The 22,204-nt window shown below is 41.1% G+C and overlaps 1 protein-coding gene across 2 annotated transcripts in view; it reads right to left on the bottom strand.

The window, feature by feature from the left end:
* Positions 1-22,204, bottom strand: part of PLAGL1 (PLAG1 like zinc finger 1) — a 42,434-nt gene that overhangs the window by 14,139 nt on the left and 6,091 nt on the right. The window contains exon 2 of one of the 2 annotated variants that reach the window (XM_058802357.1): positions 12,986-13,028. In XM_058802357.1, the coding sequence (XP_058658340.1) occupies positions 12,986-13,004 (19 nt within the window). In that variant the 5' untranslated portion in view covers positions 13,005-13,028. Of the gene's footprint in view, positions 1-9,840; positions 9,976-12,985; positions 13,029-22,204 lie in introns of those variants that run through there. The other variant, XM_058802358.1, reaches the window with a different exon arrangement.

Here is a 22,204-nt window from a genome sequence, read left to right on the forward strand (position 1 = left end):
AGGCAGTGCCCACCTCCGAGGCTCCAGGGTGGGCAGCTCCCAGGAAAGCTGGAAAGGGAAAGCAGCGGGAAAAGGACATCCCTTGAATCAGCTTCCAAATTCTCCATCAGCTAACCCACCTTGGTCCTCCTGATCCAGGACATAAGGTCTGAAATGATTCACACATGGGTAGTAGAGAGGCGCTTCTCTAAATTCAGGAACCACTTTGCATCTAACCGGGTGTTGAGCAAGGGTCTCCACGCTGAGCAGCCCCACAGCACACCTGAGCAGCAGCAGCACAAAAACATCAGCCAGCCCTGCACCAAACTCCCTGCAGAGCTGGAAGCCCTATTAAGCACCTCAATAGCCAGCATGGCCTGGGATTCTGACCTGGCACAGCTGCCCAGCACCTTGAAACATGAGATTAGCTCAGTTGGTTAGAGCATGGTGCCAACAACACCAAGGCTGTGCATTCAGTCCCTGTACACCTAAGAGTTTGACTTGATCACACTTGTGGGTCCCTTCCAACTCAGAATATTCAGCAATTCTGTGAAAAATCCAGAGCTGTACAACACTTGTTATAAGGTTTTCTATGTATACAGGTCATGAAGATATCTAGAATGACTTAAGTTATTAAATAACAGGCATACAGGATTTACATTCACTACACAGCATTTCTGACACCATACCAACATCTTAGTACCCTGAGTGCAAATTTACTGTATTCTAAAAATTGCCAGGTGTACCAGAAAAACAGGATTAGAACACTGCAAATAGAATAACTTTAAGAGCTACTGAAGGAAACTGAGATCTTTGTAATTTCTCTCCCCCAAACTAACAGTGCAAAACTGTCAAGTTCACATTCCTTCTCAGAGACAATTACAGGCCAAGTAACGATCCTTTATGTTTCAATGCTAAATTACAGATGCCATTGACAAAGGAATGTACATAGAGCCACAGCACAGAGTTTGTAAAGCTCACACAGATTTTATGCCACTTTTTAACTTGGCTAATTAAGTAAAATATATTTTTTCAACAATAGCTTCAGAACACACTCAAACCTGTTCTGAAATAGGGTTCATCCAGCTATAGAAACAACATACACTTTGTTGTACTAGCACTAGAAATGAAAAACACTTGGTCAGAAAAATTACTTTCTGCAAAGAATATTTCTTCTGCTTTTTGCTAGGCACGTTAGTACCTCGACACTTTTCAGTTTCCTTGCTCCCTTAAATTGTATTTACACAAATAAAATTAATGGATTCGAGGTCATGTGCAAACATGCAAGTAAAGTAAACTAAAACTGCCACTATTCTTTTGCTTTGTTGTGATTTAGATGAGTAGGCAACAAAAAGAAATAAACAAGATTTACAGGAGTTACAAGCTGTTAAAAACCAGACCGTGTCATTTACTACATCCTTAGAAAAACAATGCTATATTGTCCCCTAGAGGGTACTTCTTCATTCTTCCTCTGTCCTCTCAATGATTCTGAAAAAACTCCAAATAATGCCTTTTTATCTATCTGTATATAAAACTGCACAAGCTAATAGATCTTGCAGTTAAGATTTTTATTTTGCTGGACATCCTGCAGCAGAGGGGAGGCAGGTATACAGAAGAGCCCAACCCTGGAGCAGGTGCAGCCTCTGACCAGGTTGCAGGAGCACAGCCACCACCTCAATCACACAGACAAACCATGGAGGGGCTAAGGGAAGGGTGGGTACACCTCCCGAGCGTCTCCAGCTGGTACCCCTGCACCTGAATGCCTCTGCTCCCACTTCTCCCACATATTGGGAGGCATGGTTGGCAGCAGCCACCCCCTGGCTTTCCCCTGCTCTTTGGGCCATCACAAAACTGCGACCCGCTGCCCGCAGGATGCGCTCCCACCCCATGAGCTGGCTGGACACTGGTGGCTGTGAGTGTGGCTCACCTGTACCGGCCTCACCATGCTGGTGCTTCGCCCCAGTCCAGGTCTAGGTGACCCTTCTCCTTTGCTGCAGCCCCAGCTACCAGCCTGCCTTGTCCTCCACACAGCTCTGGGGCCGCCACGCTGCGCTGGGACAAGCTCCTGCAGCCAACAGTAGCCAAGCTGGCACGGCAGCTTGGGCAAGCTGGACTTGAGCACAGGCAACAAACTGGTTTCCAAAACAGCAGCAGGGCTGGAGCACTGTGCCACCCATCCCCAGAGGCACAAGCCCGGCCTCGGGGAGAGCTCATTAGTGTGGGCGAGCAGCCACGGGCTGTGGTTCCACAGAGCCCCGCTGCACAGATAACGGGAGCTATACATAGCCATGCCAGGAACTGCAATCACTGTCCTGACAGCTCACACATGCCACCCGAGCCTCAGCCACTCAGCAGCAGAACGTCGCTTCTTAAACCCAGTTTGCTAAAAACTAGATGCCTATCAGGACCTCCTCCCTGCCTTTTCTCCCACCCCTGCTTTCAAGTGAGACTCTACAGTACCTGAACATTTCAGCGGCCCACAAGATGCCTGCGGTGCAATTACGTACCCTGTGAAGGCAGAGGTAAATAATTTCTTTTCAGTTGTCCACTTGGAGCAAATGCACCCTGTGAGAAATGATCAGAGGCTGAGCAGACCTTGGCATGTGCTGTGCTGTTTTGCAGCATTAGAATTAGCTCCCATGCGCAGAGGGAACAAAGATCAGTGTACACAAGCAGTTGAAATCCTAGCCTAATTACAATCATAAGATTTGCATAGCAAACAACAGTAATTTATTCCAGAGTAAAACTGTAGCGCTCCGTTAGCCTTGTTCAGCCTTCACAGAGAGGAACGCTGCAAAAACACCTCCTGGATATTTTCTGAAGTACATTGCACAGGCCAGTCTTGGTTCTCTTAGCCAAAGGTGCACGAGGGTTTCTAGCCTGAGGTCTGTTCTCAGCACTCTGTGCTGGAAAACTTGAAATCCTTGTTCCACAATTTATTTGGCAAAAAATTCAAAGTACTCAATTAGCAAACAGTTATTTTCCCATTATTGTGGACCACTGACACACATTTTCTCTGAAAAAAAGTTTATGAAAGAAGCCTTATAGCCTAAGTTGGATGTGCAAAACAAAGCTTTTAACTGATTAATAATTGATTCTATTTATATTGAAGCAAAATAGAACTTGTCATAATTACCAGAATTCAGAATAATTGTATTCAAATCCCATTAACTTCTGATATTTTATTATGCTAAATTGTCGACAGAATGATCTTTACTTGTTAACTGGAAAAACTGCTCCCTAATCCAGCATCAAAACAGGTGAACATTTCCTCAATGTCTCCTTTTCATCTCTTTTCTATGTCATACACCAAAACCTTGTATTAGCAGAGATGTACAACTGCTCAGCTCTGCATGGAAAAAAAGAAAAAATACATAAATCAAGAAAGCCCACTACAGGCTGACTTTGCAATCATAATCATTCACCTGAATAAAGACTTGCACTTCTGTGCATGACACTGTATTATTTGGGAAGCAGGTGCAGTGTTTTCCATAACCTGGCACCCAAAAATAACACCATCCTGACAAGAAAATGAAAAAAAAAAAAAAAAAGGAGGCAGATTTTTACTCCTGTGTGCTTGAGAGGAAACTTTAGATTTCAAGCAGAGTTCCTCTGTCTTTGACACACAGAAACCCTGAAGCCTTGCAGCCCCTACCTGGTGGCACCACCAGCACAGAACCTCTGGACACGCTGCTGGGGCAATACTGGCCCCTTAGCAAGGCCTTGTGCTGCCATGCCAAGGGTTTCTGGTGAGAGGATGGGAGCTCCTGAGACAAAGGTGAAGGGTGAGGAGGAGTCCTGGTCCTGCTCAGGCATTAGTGGCACCCTGCACGTAAATGCCTACTGCTCTTGGGGCCCCCTCCCTGGGAAGGAGAACAGTAGATGGTTTGCAAACATCCCAGAAATCACTCTGAACATTAAAGATAGTCATGGGAACATGACCTCACTCTACTAAAATGTAAAACTTTAAAAAGGAGTTACTATATTTGGAGACAGAAACAGAGAAAGAGAACAGCAAACATGCCTTACTGCCACCCCACCCCATACATTCAGTCAGACCTGCAAGTCAGGCTGATTCCCTAAAACCCAGCACTGCAGGTGAACCTGCCCCTCAAGAACCCTGACCCAGCCTCTGATGTGCTGTGACACCTTCCCTCACCTCACCTCCATCCTCCCTGTGCTTGCCTTTGCTCCCAAGAAGAATGAAGATTTGGAAGAAGAGTTACACCCTTGGGTTTTCAGCAGTGGGAGATCATCTGTCAAGGCACCTGCTCCTTCCTCACAGCACTATGATCCTGACCAGCTGCTCTTATGGAAGAATGCCTCTAGAAGAGTGGCTCAGCACTTATCTGACTGTAAAGAAACCTCACACAAAGCACATGTCCATTTTTCTGGCACAAGTTCCAATATGTAAATTCCTCCAAGCTGCAGAACAATTTGTTATACAAACACATACAAGATAACAAACACTATGATTCATTATTCGTCCCTAATAGGGAGCAATCGCGACGATAATCAAGCTCATCTGGGAACAGTAAGTCTTTCACCTGGTGGGCGTGAAGTACTACAACAGGCATAGCCCAGAGGAATTTAAACAGCTTTCAGTAAAAAGTCAGTCTTACACCAATCCCAATGAGGCTTTCTACTGTGCTCATTTTGTCTAGCAAATCTGAGGAGCAAAACAGATAGAGAAACCTCAAGGAGCACAGCTGGGCTATGGAATTCAGCAGTTCTGGCATGTTCCCATGAAGGCTGTGCAGCAAAAGCACACCTGTGCTCTGCTGCATCTTACAAACTCCACAGAAAAAAGTTACCTTCACTGCCTGAACACCTGAAAAGACAGTAACTTAACACGTCTTTCCTGCAAAACTAAAGGAGAAAAAAAGCCCTAACAAACCAAACAGGAGGGAAAGTATGTAGGTGCAAACTTCACTGTAGTCTGATCAACTTGTTTACCAAAGCTCTTGGTATGTTCATTCATCAAAAAATGACCTGAGGTCAAAAAATGCATTGATTGATTGAAAGCTAATTTAAAAAATAATCATTTTCTAGTTATTCTTGGGATAAAACTTAGGTGTCCCATTTCCAGTACACCACATGGGGTTTGGTTGTTATCAGAACCCATACACATAAATGAGCACAGTTCAAGTGAAGTCACCTCCCGTAGTTTACATGTAATAGCTTCTAATCAGTGCAAACAAAGAGACTTCTCTTTCTGCTGAAAGCTGAGCACATTTCAAACAATCATATTGAAAAATGCAGTTGGATTTTCCAGCGTTTTTTTTCCTTCTCTCCCTCTCCCTCCACTGTCTTGGCACGAAGTCATATAAAATTCGATCCAGAAACAGGGAAGGAGGTTAACAGCAAATTCACAGAAACAACTACTACTTTTTATGAGAAAGAACCTGAGTCAGCATAGCATGGTCCTATTAAATGCCCAGCAAAAAGCTCTCTGAGAGGGAAGCTTTTCTGTTGCACTCTGCAACTCTTCCCCAGCAGCCAGCAGCAGTACAACCTGGTGCAAGGCTGTGGCTCCTTGTCTGTGACACCTTCTGCTTGCTTTAGGTCTTCACTGGCACTGTCCAAACTGCCCTGCTTCTGTACTGTAGATGGCAAGACTAAAATCCCCCTGTCACAGAAACAGAGACAGCCACCAGGAGAGTCATGTTCAAACTGATCATAGGCACCCTGTGGCTCCTGGGCTGCATGTTGGACCCCCTAAACTGCATCTCTCACACCACAAATTCTACCTACCACAGCAGAAGCACTTTATCTATCTCAAGCACTTTCCTTTTGGAGAGATTTTTTGGCAGGACAGTTGATTTATTTTAGTGTGAGGTGTTTTAGTGGAAAATGTGAATGCTACTGTGGCAGTTTAACACAGACACCAGAATCGTCCACCTTTGTAATAGCAGAAAAAACCTCATATAATAGATCTTCCTAAATGCATATATGTATAAATACACATGCACACAGCCACACACACACCACATTAAGTGCACTAATACTGTCAGCAGGTTTATTGATGGCAGGTCAACACCACAGTTTGAACTCTGATAAAGGAAGTGCAGCACTTGTAATAACTAAAGCTTAGTTTCGATTAGTTGAAATATTTCCAAGCCTTGCAACATTCCCTTAAAAGGGAACCCCAGACTGGGTGTCTTGCTCCTTCATTGAACTTGGTTGTCAGTGGCCAGCAAATCCAGATGTTGCATTGAAGAGACTGGTGGAAAACTTGGTGAAATAAAGCTACGCCTCATAAGGAAACCAGCCCAAATCAATTCTTTATTTTCCATTGGTGACTTTCAACATGGACTTGAGGGAACCTTACCAGCAAAGACATTAGCAGCTGGGACATATTTCCACTTTGGAGCAGGTAACATGAGTTTACTGTAGAATGCAAAGAGGAAGCATGGCATGCAGAGTGTAGAGATACCACATTCATCCCGTGGCTGCAGAAGCTGATGTCTTTAGAGGCGCATACAACAACATGAAGCAAGTACAGCTACTGGGAATCAAAGTGCAGTGCTGGCACCCCAGGACCCACTTCTGCAGGAATTAGTCTGTGCACATGGCTCCAGTGATGTGCAAGTAGCCACATTATGGAAGAAAGAAGTCCATGTGGAGAAGTGAACACATAGACACTTAGGACTGATCAGGGCTGAGACCTTGGAGTCCTAAAAGAATACTCCAGTCCATATTACATTCAGTAGAAGCTATTATTAAAACTGGAAAATTAGTTAACTTCCTCAGTGAGCCATCCAAACTTCCTGCTGATATTCCCACTCACCCAAGAGAAAAAAAGTTGTTTTTTTTTTCTTCTCAATGAACCCTAAAGTATATATCTAAAATACCAAAATGAAGGAGTCATCTTTTAAAAGAATTGGCTTTTGTAAATGAAGGGTCATTAACAGCTTAGCAGAACAGCTTTAGTTCTTACTATGCATCTCCTTCATAACAGACAACTTCTGTTATTCCTTACTTCATTTCCAACAGGAAAAGCATGCTTGATTCCCAGCCTCGATGGGAACAACATGGGTAGGAGACTCTCATCCTTAGCCTTTATGACCCTGTTAAATTATTTTCCTCTTTTAAGGCATGAAGTGATTTCTTTAAAAAAAAACACATAGACATTGAGAAGCTCTGCTGCTGAACAGAGACAAAAATTTATCTCTGTGAAAAAATACTCACATGTGCAAGTATCATGTCTGTGTTTCCATTCACTCATTTTCTTTTTCCTAAGATCCAACATTTATTTTATTCCTACAAAAAATATTTTTACGGGGAACCATATGATAATTAGCTAATGTCTTGACTGATATTGTAATAAAGAAATTATCTCTACCTGCACTTCTTTAACAGATCGATTAAAAAAGGCTGATAAGATTGGCAGCAACAAATTAGACAGCAGTGTAGTACATTTTCCTTACAATAACTATTCTCCTGAGGCACAAGAACAGCCCTGTAAGACACAGAAATACAAAGTAGATGATTATATATTACTATAAGAGAATTGCATAAGAGTTGCAAAAATTTGTGGGTTTAAAAAAATTGCAGATTTTTTCTATAGATTAAGCTCTCCACTCAGATTATAAAGTATCTCCATACAGCTGTATTTATTCTGCTGAGAGTCATCTTAGTTTGAGATCAAATAAAATTCACTTTTTATAGATTTCTGATTAATCTGTAGTTTTAAAAAAAAAATTTGCAAAAGTTACACGCACACACACAAATAAATTCTTACGTGAATCTAAGAAACAATCTTGCAATGCAAAGTTGCAAAGAATTTGTTCCTGTTTTCATACTTTCCTAGCTCAAAGAACAAGATGAACAGATGTTAAAGGCATCACCTTGGGAGAAATGCACCATTCCTCAGATACGTATTTACATAACTCTGGTTATTTAACATACATATTTACTTAAAGCTGTGTATGATTACATATCTCACCTTGTATTTGGTATATTTTATTTGTTGGTTAGAAATCCAACATTTTATACTTCTTTCCCTTCAACTCTGCCAACAGGTAAAAACAATTTCATATTTTATAAAGATGTTAGAAGAGGCGAAGGGACAACTGTCCTGCCAGAACATCCCTACACACCTCCCCACTCACATCTTCCTAAGCACCTTCCAGTCCAGTAAGTCAAACAACACACTCTGCCTTGTCTTATCACCCAGGGAACAGGGAACAAGTGCCACCTTCCGTGTCACACATGAATCACCCACTTGCTTCCCCATTACACCAACTAAAAAAGCCCCGATCAACTGCGCTTTCCGCAACTGCAATTCCTTTCTATTTGCACCACTCCACAAGTACCCAGGAGCCCTCACTGGTCAATGTTTTCATAACACATCTAGATTACAGCACTAAAAGGACCTACAAATATATCTCATGTCCAACTTAAATGTTAACTTTATATTAGCTTTAGCTTTACATTTTAATGGCTTCCAATGCCTATCATGCATAAATACACTTAAGTGAGGTCAAAAAACAGTCTTGACACATTTGGATAACAATAATGACAACAGAGCCTACAAACTTTGATATGTGCCTGCTTGAGTTCAGTGTTTCCACATCTTAGTCAAAATTATAAATGCATATGCTTTTTTTTTTTTTTTGCTTTTTCTCTCTGAAAATCTTGGAAACTTAACAGTAGAAGCTACAAGCAAACATGTTGATGCTCTACAGTTAAGCAATGTATTTTCATTTTAAGGATCACAAAGTAATCTAAAGGAAGCATGTTTGCATATGGAGCCCAAACTCTTCCAAGAAAAACAGACAAGTTATCTGCTGGGAAAAGCACAAAATGCAACAAAACTAGTTAAGAATACTAGCTCAAAATCACTTGGAGAAAAAAATGCCAGACTGAGGAACACAAATTATTCCAACAAAACATGAAACTTCCCAAGCATTTCTCTCAAAATGAGGGGACAACTTGAGAGTTTTCAAACTACTGCACCCATGCACAGACACTTTAATGGGGTTTGCAATAAAACCCCAGCAATTCCTACTGCCATGTAAGAACAAGGCTGCATGGCAGCAATTACTCTGCTCTGAGCTTGCCCTCACACTTAAAATAACAAAGGAAGAAGTGACATTACTTAAGGTTTTTCCTGCTATCATAATTGGGCCACACCTGGAAGTTGTAGCTGCATGAGCCCAGAAATCTTTTCCTTCACTCACTACAGAAACTAATGTAGAAACTCTGGCAATTGGTTCTCTTGTTTTCAGTAGAAAATTTACATATGAATTACACACCAAATGCTCTTGGTCTAATAAACTGTTCTGAGCTTGCACAATGAAAATACTGCTTCTTCATCATCATCCTCCTCTCGCTATTTTTTTCTGTCTTTACAAAAAACCCACATACACCTAAAGCCAGCAGCAAGAATAGTGGTCAGTCTGCCTCTTGCCCGGAGTCCACACGTGGAAACAGAGGTTTGGAAATACATTTCAAAGGATTTTGAGATTCTCAGATTGTCTGCCAGACAGGGTCTCTTGTTAGTCACTGCCCTGTGTGTAAGTATTGACACAGCAGTCTGTACCAGTTAAGTAATCATCTGATGCAACTCAGCTGATTTTCAAAGGTACAAAAACTTACATATCATAGCGTACATGAATGATTGATGTTCAGGACCTGACTGGAAGACCCAAATACTGATTTTCTATTACTTTTCATATTCATTAATCACCACTAGATAAAGAACAAATGAACTCACACAGAGGCTAGAAACAGCACAAGAGTTACTTAGGTATTTCCCATGACAGAATACAACTCAAACATTGGTTTTGCACTCAAGAACAGAACTGCAAACATTTCATAATCGCACTACATATGGGAAATCAAAACAAACCTTACCTTATTTTAAATGGAAATTTTAGTAAAAAGTCAGGCTATGCTAGTCCAGGGTGTAAGGAACCATGTCATCCTCCTTCGGCAGACTTTTCCAAATGCTCCTGTATTCAACTAAGTCTAACTCTGCTCTGTTTTGTTTCCCCAGGAGGACCCATTCAGGACCATGTGCTCCTTTTCAGCTGTCAATAAACAGAAGCAGTGAATTCCCCAGTGCTTCACAAAGCTAGTTAGGCATAGCCATTCATTTCTTCAGGAAAACAGGGCATTGATTTCAGCAAATTCCCAGGGAGCAGCTACAACAAAGAGATCAAAGACCCACCTCCTTTCCTGCCTGGCTTTGGCCGGCTGGGCTGAGAGGAGCAGCAACAGGTTTCCTGAGGAGTGGGCTCGGTCCCCACCGAGCGCTGCACGCTCCATTCACGCCCATCGCCTTCCTGCATTCCTGGGGCAGCCCCGGCGCTAACCGTGACAAACCCCACATTCAGGCAGCATAATGTACTGCACACCAGCTCATCCAAGGATAAAAAGAAAAACAAGCTCCAAGGGAAGTCTGCTGCTTCCCCGACCAGCCGAACCGCAGTAGCTGACAGACTCTTCATAAACGTCTTTTTTTTCCTTAGCTTCTCCATCTAAACCGAAGAAATGTTTGCTACCTCAAATTCATTGTGCTGAAACTTCTCTGGAATGTTGGCTTTTCTGATTTATTTCCACAAGCTTGAAGACTTAGCTGCTGGAGTTTGAGGTCTAGCTGCAGCAGCCCTTGTATTGTGCAACCATGATATTTTCTTTGTGCAATTTGCCCTAGACTGCAGTGGGGTTTCTTCTAAGGAATTTAAAGGGGTTCGTTCCAGTTTACGTAGAATTTTTACTTTTTTTTCATTATACATCTTGTCTTTATTCCTGTAACCTGGAACAAGATTTTTAATGCTAAAATTTGACTTTGTATTCAACAAAAAGACAATGTCATGGTCAAGCTTAAGGACTGGTGGTTAGGCTTCACATCTATCGCTAAACAGTAAGAGCCAGAGACCTGGTGCTGAAACCACCTGGCACCATCTCCACAAGTCTAAATGCTCCTCATCTCCTTCTCTTTTCCCCCATAAACAGTTTGGTTATATCCAAATTCCTTAACTGGAACACAGTCTGGTAGATATTATCCCTCACACACACCCTAGTGTTTGTTGCTTGTTATTATATGCTAGTACGAAGCTCACAGGCTGGCCCTGAAATATTTATTTATATACAGACAGACATAAAGCTCTGAAGTCAATTCACACCTGAAGAGATTTGCCATGTCATTCTTTAGCATTCTCTGTGCACTGATGTTTTACGGAGGCACTACCAGGCTGTTACAAACACCCACCAGCTGGAACCTGGAGAGTTCCCTCAGCACTGGCACTGCCTCCAGGCCACTGACACTTCTCCAAGTGAGAAGACAAATGTCTATCCCACTAACATAAGCAAGTATCACAGGATCTGGCACAGCACAAGCAGTACAATACTGAGAAGACCAGGGACAGCTGGTAGGGATGACGGCTCACTGCACAGAAGACAGCTGAGAACACAAGGAAATACAGAACTGCAGAATTACTGAAGTGGCAGGAGACCTGCAATGATCAACTAGCTGAGACTCTTGCTGAATGCAGGTCCTTTAATAGCATTACCCAGGGCCTTGTCAAGCTGTATCTTGAAAAATTCTGGTGTGGGCAACTCCACCACTTCCCTGAGCAGCCCATTCCAATGTTTGATTGATCCCCCACTGAAAATGCCCCTTGCATGCATAAGCACCTCCTCCAGCTTGTGGCCATCGCCTCTTGTCCTGTCACAGTGCATGCCTGGGGAAAGGCTGCTTCTAACTCCTTTTCCATAACCACATTTCTGTACTGCAAGACCATGACTTGATCCCCTTGAGCCTTCTCTTCTTTGAGCAGAGCACACCCAACTCCTTCTGCCTCTACGCAGGTGACAACTTCTCTAGCTCCCTGGTCATTGGGGGAACACGAGAAAGGCACTGTTGCTGAGCTGAATAAAAGAAAAATGAAACTGCCAGTGGATAAAATTCCTAAAAGAGACAAACATCGGAGTACAGCTGAGGAGTCTTGACCACGACCCCTGTGCAGTCACCCTGCCCTCTGCTTTCTTTAATATTTCATTCCTGATGATAGTTTTGCCTGTTGAATACAATACAGTCAGGCATATTACATTCCTTGTTTTAGAGTTCTCTCTGTATCTAAATGGCATTTAAGCATGCCTCGAAATTTCCATTTCACAGTAAAAACTTTAAAAATACATTTTAACAAATAACTTGATCTCCACACATAATTGCTACCTTCCATTAAGCCACTGATGGTTTTATATTTATTAACTGATTGCAGTTTCAATGAATAAACCTCCAATCCTGTTTTCCTTGCTCCTCTAAGGAAGTACCGAAGAATGATAAAATGTGTGTCTGAAATTTCCATCTCTTATATTGCACAGTGAGCAGCTGGGCAGCCCTTAGAGGCAATGATAAAAAAAGGCAGCTGAGGCACTGGAGGGACTCCAAAAGAAAGCATGTAGATCAGATCAACAAGCAGAAAAAAATTGTGCCTAATGCTTCAGATAACTTCAGCTGAAGTGAGAGAGTGCAAGTATCTGGGAAACGTGAGCAAAACCTTCCATGGCAGTCACAACAGCAAAGCATAAGGATATAGCACTTGTCTGTTAAGAAGAAGAACAAATTATAGTGATACAGCAGGAGATTTGGATGTGACTGGTTTAATGATGCCTTGGAAGCACAGGAGTTAAATTCCCAAGATGATTAAAAAACCCCAAGCACATCACTCTGCAGTAATCTGGGATGGTATTTGTGCCAAAGATAGATAAAACATTTTAGAGAGAATTACAGTTTTAAATCTCAATGAACCAGTCTGTTCTTATACTTGGGCCAGATTTTTACAATTTTACTCACATTAAGTCATGCTTTACTCCAAGAATAATCTCATTGATTATAATGGTAATATTGTTTCACAGATGTCCCAGAAGAAACGCAAATGTAAAAGCAGACTTTATACTTCAGATAAAAGACATCAATCATAAGTACATCTGGGAATCCGATAAAAACATATGGTACGAAAAAATCACTGTGGGATGATGGAAATGTACTTACAGAGCAGGTCTGTGGACATGTTTACAGATCAGGCAAAGGAAACCTACACAAAATAAATGAAAAAAGAATTATCAGTTCTCTGAACTAGGGCTATTCATGTTTATATCTCATGCTAATAATCGTATGCATAGAAATAAGAACATAGCTACAGAAATCTAAAAAGGAAAAGCTTCAGTTTTTAGAGGAGAAGAAAAACTGATTTCACTTCATTTCACAGACCATGTAAACTGACAATCTTAATGTAATGCATTTTAATTAAGAGCAGTTCACTGTATTCCACATCTTCATTAACATTTTCTCCACAGGCCACTGACGCCTGAGAAATTCTTCCCCCTGTACATTTCTATGATGAAACACTGTTAGCAACAGCAACCCCAAGTGCCCAAGCCCAGCCCTTGGGAAGGGCACAGAAACTACAGACCAAGAGGGAGCACCTCTGTGAGGGCATCCCAGTCACTGCAACACAACCCACTCTCAGGACAAAAGAACAGCAGGCATACCACCACAAGGAACTGCTCCTCTCCCAACAGCTGGTTCAGACTTTCTTTCTGACAGGGTGAAGATAAGTACAACAAAGCTTGACCTGCATTTGCAGGGGCAGGGGAGTTTAAGCAGAACTACAAGCTCTTTCATAAGCTATGTCAGCTCTTACCTGCAGTTATCCTCAACAGGGACCCAGAGCTGCCCATCATCCTAGCTGTACAAAACCATACTGTAAATCCCTCTCCTTCTTCAAGGGTATGAGGGCTCCCCTTGTGCAGTGTACTGCCCTCTGACCCAGGGGGCTCCAACACACACAGAGCCGTGCCAGCCATAGATACTGTGCCAAGCAGGCACGGTGCCAGGCAGTTTCTGGCCACATGTAAACTCAGGTGCCTGGCCATGAACCACACTGCCCAAATTTGCTGTGCTGCCCACACAGCCAAAATAAGTTGTTTGCAGTTGCTCTTAAGTAGCCTCCTTTCTCATCAATGAATGGGCAGAAGAGGAAGAGAAGCTGGGTGGGGGATGTTTCCCATACATGAAAATTGCAGCCTAGAAAATGTGAGGCAAAGCTTAATGAGGTTTTTACAGGCTTTCAGGTATCAGGAAAATAACTTATTCATTTAGGCTGAGGAAGACTTGATGGGTTAAATATAATAGATAGTTAACAGTAAAAAGATAGCAAAGCAGTGATTACAGGCACTTTGAATGATGAGAAGTTCAATGCTTTGTGGTGGTGGAAACTGGTTTGCACCCATTAGAGGAAGTGGGGATGGGTTCTGCACTGCCTAGAAGGATGTGTCACAGTGCATTTTGTGTAGGAGACAGGATTTTAGGGATTGGGTTATTTTCAGTTGCTCCACCATTGGCAAAAAATCAGTCTATGCATTTTATGTTTTATACGTGATTGTAGTGGGCACACTGTGGGCATGTATGACTCAGATACATATAATGGTGATCCAGTCTCAAGGGACAGTCCTGATATTTCCAGAGCCCACACTGGGAAATAAAATGCCTGTTACTTGCTCTGTTCTGGTGCAGAAGACATGGAAGTAATGAAAATAGGCAGCAGTTTTGAAGTATGGAACCATGAGGAGGATCTACAATGAGGATCAAAGTCACTGCTACACCAGAGGAAAGGTGAAGTCCACAAGGAAATGCACAGTAAGGAAAACCAGCCTGCACAGGACCCATGGGGCTGTTCATGATGCACAAGACATCCATGAAGGCTGCCAGCAATGACCTTGATAACTTCCTTGCTAACCAGTGTTCACACTGGGAGCCAGCAAGAAGGGCAGCAAAGACTCCACCTTCTCCAGCTGCTGCAGGTCACTGCAGAGTTCCAGGAGGATGACAAGGTTTCATCAAAAAGCACTTGTTTCCCTGACCTTGAAGCTCATCTTTACCAGAGATGACAAACTCCACGGCAAGGGAAGCCAGGAAAGTGCTGTGTGAGGCACCTTTGCAATCTCTGCAGCCTAAGACCACAACTTGCTGTTTGAGACAGCTGCCCTGCATGTAACACCCAAGGATTCTCACATGGGCTCATGTGACAGAGCTCTTGCACTGACCTCTCTTTCAGAAGATGTACATCTATCTTCCCTGGCATCATACCACAGAAAGCCAAGGGAAAAGCAGGCCCAGATATGGGAAGAGACAAAAGTGGCAGCAACAGGAAAAGCTTTCACACTGTGGGGTGATACCTTGTGCTTGCAACACGATGCCATCTGTAGATAACAAGAGAACACGCTGCCTGCAAAAGAGATCTGTGCCATGCAGAGACAAAGACTTGAATCAGAGCCTCTGAATGATGAACCCACTGTGAGTTGAAACATGGCTGTTTGGGACCAGTCAGCTTCTGCCCCCCACCAAGTCCTCAGAGGTTATTACAGAATTCCTTACATTGCTTTCCACATGAAAAGAATGTCCAAAAACAAAGACAACTGTCAACACAGGCACACCCTTTGTAGTGATCTGACGTTATACAGCCCCCAAATGCACCTCAGTTTCATGCTGCCCACCAAAGAGGAACATTAATTAACCAGTCACCAAAAGACTAATCTCACCATGTGAAGTCATCTGTCCACCTTACTCATGCAGCTGAAAAGGGGCACTGCTATCCCTTGGATACTCAGAAAAATGCCCAGCACAAGCCATTTATAGATTCACAACAGCCTCACGTAAGTGACATTGTTATCTAAGTACCTTTTATCATATTTTAACTGAGTAAAGGTAAAACACAAGGAAATGTATTTTTTCAAGACATCTATGGTAAGTAATAGAGTTGCAGATGTCTAAAATGCACAAGCAAAGAAGTGACAGGAAAACCACACTTAACCTACTTACACTGAGATTAAATCAGGAAGGACTCTCCTTCCACCACCACAGAAATCAGTTGTGGGGGTTTAACTTTCAGCACACCTGATGACTCAGGTTGCAATCCCTCAGAAGAAAACACCTTCAGGAGACAAAGAATCTATCACACAGCGTTAGCATTCCACTGATGTCCCTGCTTGTGTTCTTTTGGCTACTGCTAGTGCTTGTGCTGGGCTAACTGCTGACATAGTTTGTCTTCTCCCAAATTCAAGAACAAGAAAGACAATAATAATGATGTAGAAATTGCTTAAGATTGACAGAGTACTAACAAGGAAAGATTATATGCATGGCCAAAATTTTCATGTAAAGAAACCCACATAGATTTTCTCAAGTTTGTGTTAGTCCCCACATGTACCTCCATATCAGGATTTAGTCCATGCTAAGTACAACCCCTCAAACATATGATTTATGTTTGTTTGATGTCACTGATCAACAGTGATATTCTGTGCATTTTTAGTCTATCATATGTAGAGTCTCTCACTAGGAAAATAGATGAAATTATAAATCACTTTATTTACAACATAAAATAGTATAGTTTGTACTTTTACAATTACTTGGGGTTTTTTTTCAAGTCATGGTATTATTTCATAATTGCAAAAGAGAAAAACTGATTTGCCATCATATTTTTCTTTATGTACAGGATTCTGCATCTTTTCCCTTGATCAAGCAAAAAAGGTTGTGAAGTACAACATATGAAAGCTTGTGTCCACAATCCAGAAATTTGACTCACTAATATTGCAGAAGGCCCCTAAGTCTCATTTGTGAGTGTAAAAAATAAGGAAAACCCAAGGTTATAAACGTAATGTCTTTCTCTTTTACAAAGGACTATGCAGAGGTAAAAGAACTGTACAAAATCATGAGGCAGACTGTGAATGGACAAAAGTCATGTGCTCAAGGATGTTTTCTCTAATGTATTAACTAAGGATATTTTGTATACCTTCATGATAATGTTTTAAATTGTGTTTACAGACACACAAACACTATACAAGTACATAAACTAGTCCTGCTGCTGAAGGAAACTTTATAACTATATACACATCTCCACAGATTAAATGCAGTGGTATGCAAGCAACTAAGAGCCCTGTCAGTTCCCAGTGACTTCAAGAGTCATCCTGTTGAAAATTTTTGGATCCCTCGGCTAATATTTCTGCAAAGCTATACCAAGCATTAAATCTGGATACATTAAAAAATCCCACCTTATTTCCCTCCACCAACCAATCAATACCCTAACCAGCTTATGATCACTTCAACATGTAGCATCAGCAAATATGGTCCACACACAGGCAACTCATCTATCCAAGTCTGTTTTCAGTTTAGAGCAAAAAAACCCCAATTTTCATTAAATGTAAATACACCTTATATCCTGTGCCCTGATACCAGAAACACAAAGATTAACAAATCCCGCTCCACGTTTCAAAGTGAATTCTTCCTGTTCTGAAATATGGCACTGTCTCTCACCATATTTTCCAAGCCTGTATCACTTGACACTGGTCTATTTTGGTCAGCAGAAGATCTGTGGCAGACAAGACATCAAAACAAGTCTTTGCCCATCTCCAGTGCCCTGATAACAAGAAAAGCTATTATATAGATTGTTTTTAAAAGAGACAGTAACAAAAGGGAGACAAACTCCTAGGAAAAGATACCAAACAGCATCTCATGCCAGCCTGCCTTACTGAGGGCTGCTCTTGTTTTTTGGCTTTGCAAAGCACTCAGAATTTTGACTGCGATCCAGCAAAGCAATTCTGCATTTCCCATGTTTTCCCACCACTAACTTGAAGGGAACTATTTGTACACATGAAGACAAACCTACACTTCATATTTTGCTGGGTCAGGATCAAGGCACCAATCATCTTTCTGGATCCTTATTTTCCTATGAGAATTGGATAAAATGAGCTAAAAAAAAATAAATCTTGTAAGTGTGAGCTTTAGAAAGCCTCAAGACCCAGGAACATTCCTAAAATAATTTGCATTCCACAGCAGCAGGGCAAAACCATTTCCATTTCAATGAGCCCTTGGAGAGGACTCTGGTCTACTGGCTGAAACTCAGGACTGAGCCCCAGCATAAAATAAACACCAAACCCACTTGTACAAGGTCACGTGAAAAAGCACTTTTTCCTGTTCTCCCTCAATACCTTAGCTAAACTTTTCATCACTTCAAGCCTGCATCCCAACACTTATTTCAGGAAGGGCACTGCCACTCCTCTGCTGGACAGACTGGTCAGCAGGGAGATTTCCTGTCCCTTTCCTGCAATCACCCAGAGTCAACAAGTCTGTGGCTTCAAAAAAGGTTTGACAAAAACCTGGGGTTTAAGACTCACTTCTTTCATAAGTTTGATACAAATAACACACACTAGCAGCTGAAAACTTTCCAAATGTGGTGAGCAAAACCCACAGGAGAGACAGACAAACAGACAAGTTCCCACACGGTGCAAAAGTCACTCCCGTGACCAGAGCGGGGGATATGCTTTTAGTCAGTACTTTGGCAATGTCAGTAAATTTCAGGAAATCATAAAAACAGATTTATCATCTAGAAGCCAACACCTTACCTCACACATCTTGCTTAGATTATGGTAATCTAAAACCTCCCACCCTCAAAATGCTCACAATCTTGCACATTATCTACAACATATGCAACCTAAGCACTATTGCAACAAGGTGATCCAATGTGTAATGTTGCTGCTATGTTATAAAAACACTCACAAATTATTTGGTCAAATTTCACTTCTCTGTTTTGCTCACTCTCATACACTTTCAGTAGTTTTAAATTTCAATGCTGTGAAATTACTTCATTCAGAAAGGGAGGAAGATTCATCTGCAAAAGATTTTGGGTCAAGAATATTGGTATTTTTCAGTTATTTTAGATGCAAAGTGATCTTTACAGTGATTCTAAGTGGTTTAGCAGCTTAGTCTCTTTAGTTGCTTCATAAAAGCTGGATGTCCCTGTACCTAAATTATGTGGCAAAGCATAAGTAATGCTCTTCCACAATATGCCTCACTGTTAGTTAACAGCTTCTTGGCAAGTAAAAATGTTTTCTTTTTCCTCTCCACTCCCAAAGGCTCTATACTTCAGAGATTTGCTTGAGCTGCCAGAAGTAGGCAATGATAACACAAGTACATCCTTATAACTCTGAAGCATAGGCAAAGTTTTCACTGAGAACTTAATACTGGAGGCAGAGAACAGCAGGAGCTGATTAGTTTCAATTAACACTACAAGACTTACACTGGGTAACAGCTGCCCGTCACATTGCTCCATTTGTTTGCTTCAACCTGCAAGCTCAGATTTCCTTTGGACAGCAGCTGGACCTGTCAGTGGCAAACTCGGCAGCCAAACCACCCACATTCCTTCCCTCCTGCTCTCACACGTGGACTGGCTGGAGCAGGATACTGCATGGGAAATGCAAGCTGCCACTTCAGATGGCACAGAGGCAAGGGGTAATTATTAGAACTAATTTACTGAAATTAGCCATCGCATTAATTGTCAGGGACTGATTCTATTGGAACTAAACTGTAACTCGAGGAGTGATTTCTTATTGCCTTTTCTTAAAAAGTATGTTTGTTTTAGGGGTTATATTTTCATAGCAGTGTCTAGAATGCACTGCTCTAATAATAACCAAATCCTCCAAATGGTGCATATATGCTTTAATAATGAAAGCTACACATGTTCCTAAATATTACTTGGCTGTTTCCTTAATTTTTCCTTTGGTTATCAAGCCATTTAATAATTCCAAAGATCTGCAAATTGTGGCTCACAGATTATTGTTGAATAAAAGCAGAGATAAATGCAGACAATTCATACTCAGCCCAGTAACCTCTTTCTCAGATAAAAAGGAGATAAAATGTTGCTCCCCACTGTCAACTAAAGATTAATTGAACCTTTTGTTCTCCCATACTGACAACTGGTCACACAGAGTTATAACTGGACTCCTGCCCTTCTGAGGTCTGGACTTGCAGACCTGGAATTGCATGGTATACAAACCTGTCTGGAATTCTGTGCCACTTCTTGCACATTACAAGAAGCCAAACAAGAAGCCAAAAAAATGTGGCATTACACGCACAGTGTTCATGCTCATTTAAAATTTCATCTTGCAGGGCAATGTTGTTCTACTGTTTTGTCCAGCAAAACTGAAACTTGAATGAATTAAAGGAGACTGTCTCTTCTCTACACAAGGCTCTTTTTTCAGTGAAAGAGAATATGAAAGGAATTATGAAAACAGGATAACAAGGTCAATGATGTGGAGACTGAAAGTAAAGGAAGAGCCACTACCTCCACAGAATGACAAAAACAACTTAAAAACAAGTCATTGTTAAATCCCCTGTCAGTACCAAATAAAGTGCTTGGAATAGGGTGCACCACAGATTAATGAATGCCAAGTGCAGGCTGATATAAAATACACCTTGTATTTCAGCAGTTTGGCATTTTTATTGCAGTCACTTGTCTGTATGCCAGTTTTTCAGAGACAGCCTTGGAACCTGATTAACTGCTCCATGTGCTCTAACAACAGAGGCAAACACCATTTCTTCATTTAAAAGTGATCTTGACATAGAAAAGTTACAATAATTTAGAAAAAAACAAGCTAAGTGATCTCCAACCTTTTATTAAAATTCACTGAGAGGACACTTGTCTTCATTCCTTCGCTGAGTTGCATGACCTCTTACTCCAGCTCTGACTTTTGAAACATCCATTTAGTATGGTTCTGTGAGTTAATGGAAAGTAACTTGAAACAACTCAGATGCTCACCCCAAGTTAACAGAAGGCTGGGTTAGTAATTTACAAAAACCTACATGAGCATACTCTGTCAGATGTTTATACAGCATGTGAGGTCTGCAAGTGGAAGAACTTAGGGTTATCTAAAAGTGCCCACTGTCAAATACTTGGATGTTTTCTGTCACCAGCCACCAAAGTGCATTTTCCTTGTTGCACCACGACAATCTAATCTCCAACATTTACTACAATCTCAATAACAAGCTAACAGATCTCTAATAAATGGTTGCTAACGACTTGCTAACCATATTCACATTGGGAGAACCCATATGATTCAAGAGTCAGTGCTCTGCTGAGACAAACTTAGGCACAGGTCACACTCTCCACAATTATGCTGTCTTAAGTTGTTTGATAAACTTTGTGGATTCAACTTTGGAAGAATATCCTTGTCAAAACACATGATATTCAAATTAAAATTTAATGCAATTTCAGATTCTGGGACTCAAATATATTATTAAAAGTATGATAGCAACTATAACACCTCAGTAGATGTGCGACCATTTTTGCTATCAGGCTAGAATTTAATATTAAAAATTATAACCTGACTACGGGTTTTTCTAAATTAGATGATTACCTAATAAATTTATAAAGTTATCAGTGCAAATCAGTGACCACAAAGATAATTCAGAGACTTATACAGTTGAAAAAATTAGTGAATTTGACAAATAAAAATTTTCAAAGTAATATATCCTGCTGATATTTTTACAGATCAAAAAAGACACTACATTGTCTCAGCTATTTAATGAACTGCTTTTTTTTATTTGGGTAAAAATATATGAAACAATCTTATTTATATTCTCTGTTTTCTGTTAGTTTTAGAAGTCTGTACTCATTTTTGTAATATCTTATTTTTAAATTATTTTATAATGCTGAGATTTTTGATGTTGAGAAAAGTGGTATGAAAAATTTAGCAAAAATCTGGTAATTTTATTTTTGAAAGGACTGAGACCACAACCCCTTCTCAATCACGTCACTTTGATGACCCCTAGCATCGTAGTATACACTCTGTAATTCAGTATTTTATTTTTGTTAGAGTTCTACAAATCTGCAAATATTTGGCTGTATAGGTCCAGAAGCCTGCAAAGACTTGAAGTGTTCTGAGATTCAGGCATGAACATTGACAAATTGTTGAAACAATAAGAACAATTTAAAGGAAAAAAAAAAAATTCAAGCCTTATCTTTTCTATTAGAGAAAGACAAAGGGTGGAAAGCAATTTAATCTCCCATTTATCCTTGCTTTGTTTTCTATCTTGTCAGTCTCTCTGTTTAGGCCAGGGCAGCCTTTCTTCTTTTCATTCAACAAATGCTTAAAAATTAGGATGCATTTTATTAGCCAGAGCTCTCCACAGACTCAGTGAAAAATCTGCAAATGCAACGATTTAAAAGGGAGACAATTCCTTCTATCAATTACACTAAGAGTATTTCAGAGAGAAGAGCAGCATGTAAATGTGCACAAGTCAAGTAAAGATGATTTCCAAGTGTGAAAATTATTCTTGTCCCTGGCAGCTGCTATGTGAGAAGTAACAAGGTCCAGAAGCCCTGTTGGGCACAACCAGTGACAAGAATATCATTACAATCCATCTGCAACCCCCAAGAGA

This window comes from Ammospiza caudacuta, chromosome 3, assembly GCF_027887145.1.
Source record: "Ammospiza caudacuta isolate bAmmCau1 chromosome 3, bAmmCau1.pri, whole genome shotgun sequence".
Classification (NCBI taxonomy): Eukaryota; Metazoa; Chordata; class Aves; order Passeriformes; family Passerellidae; genus Ammospiza; species Ammospiza caudacuta.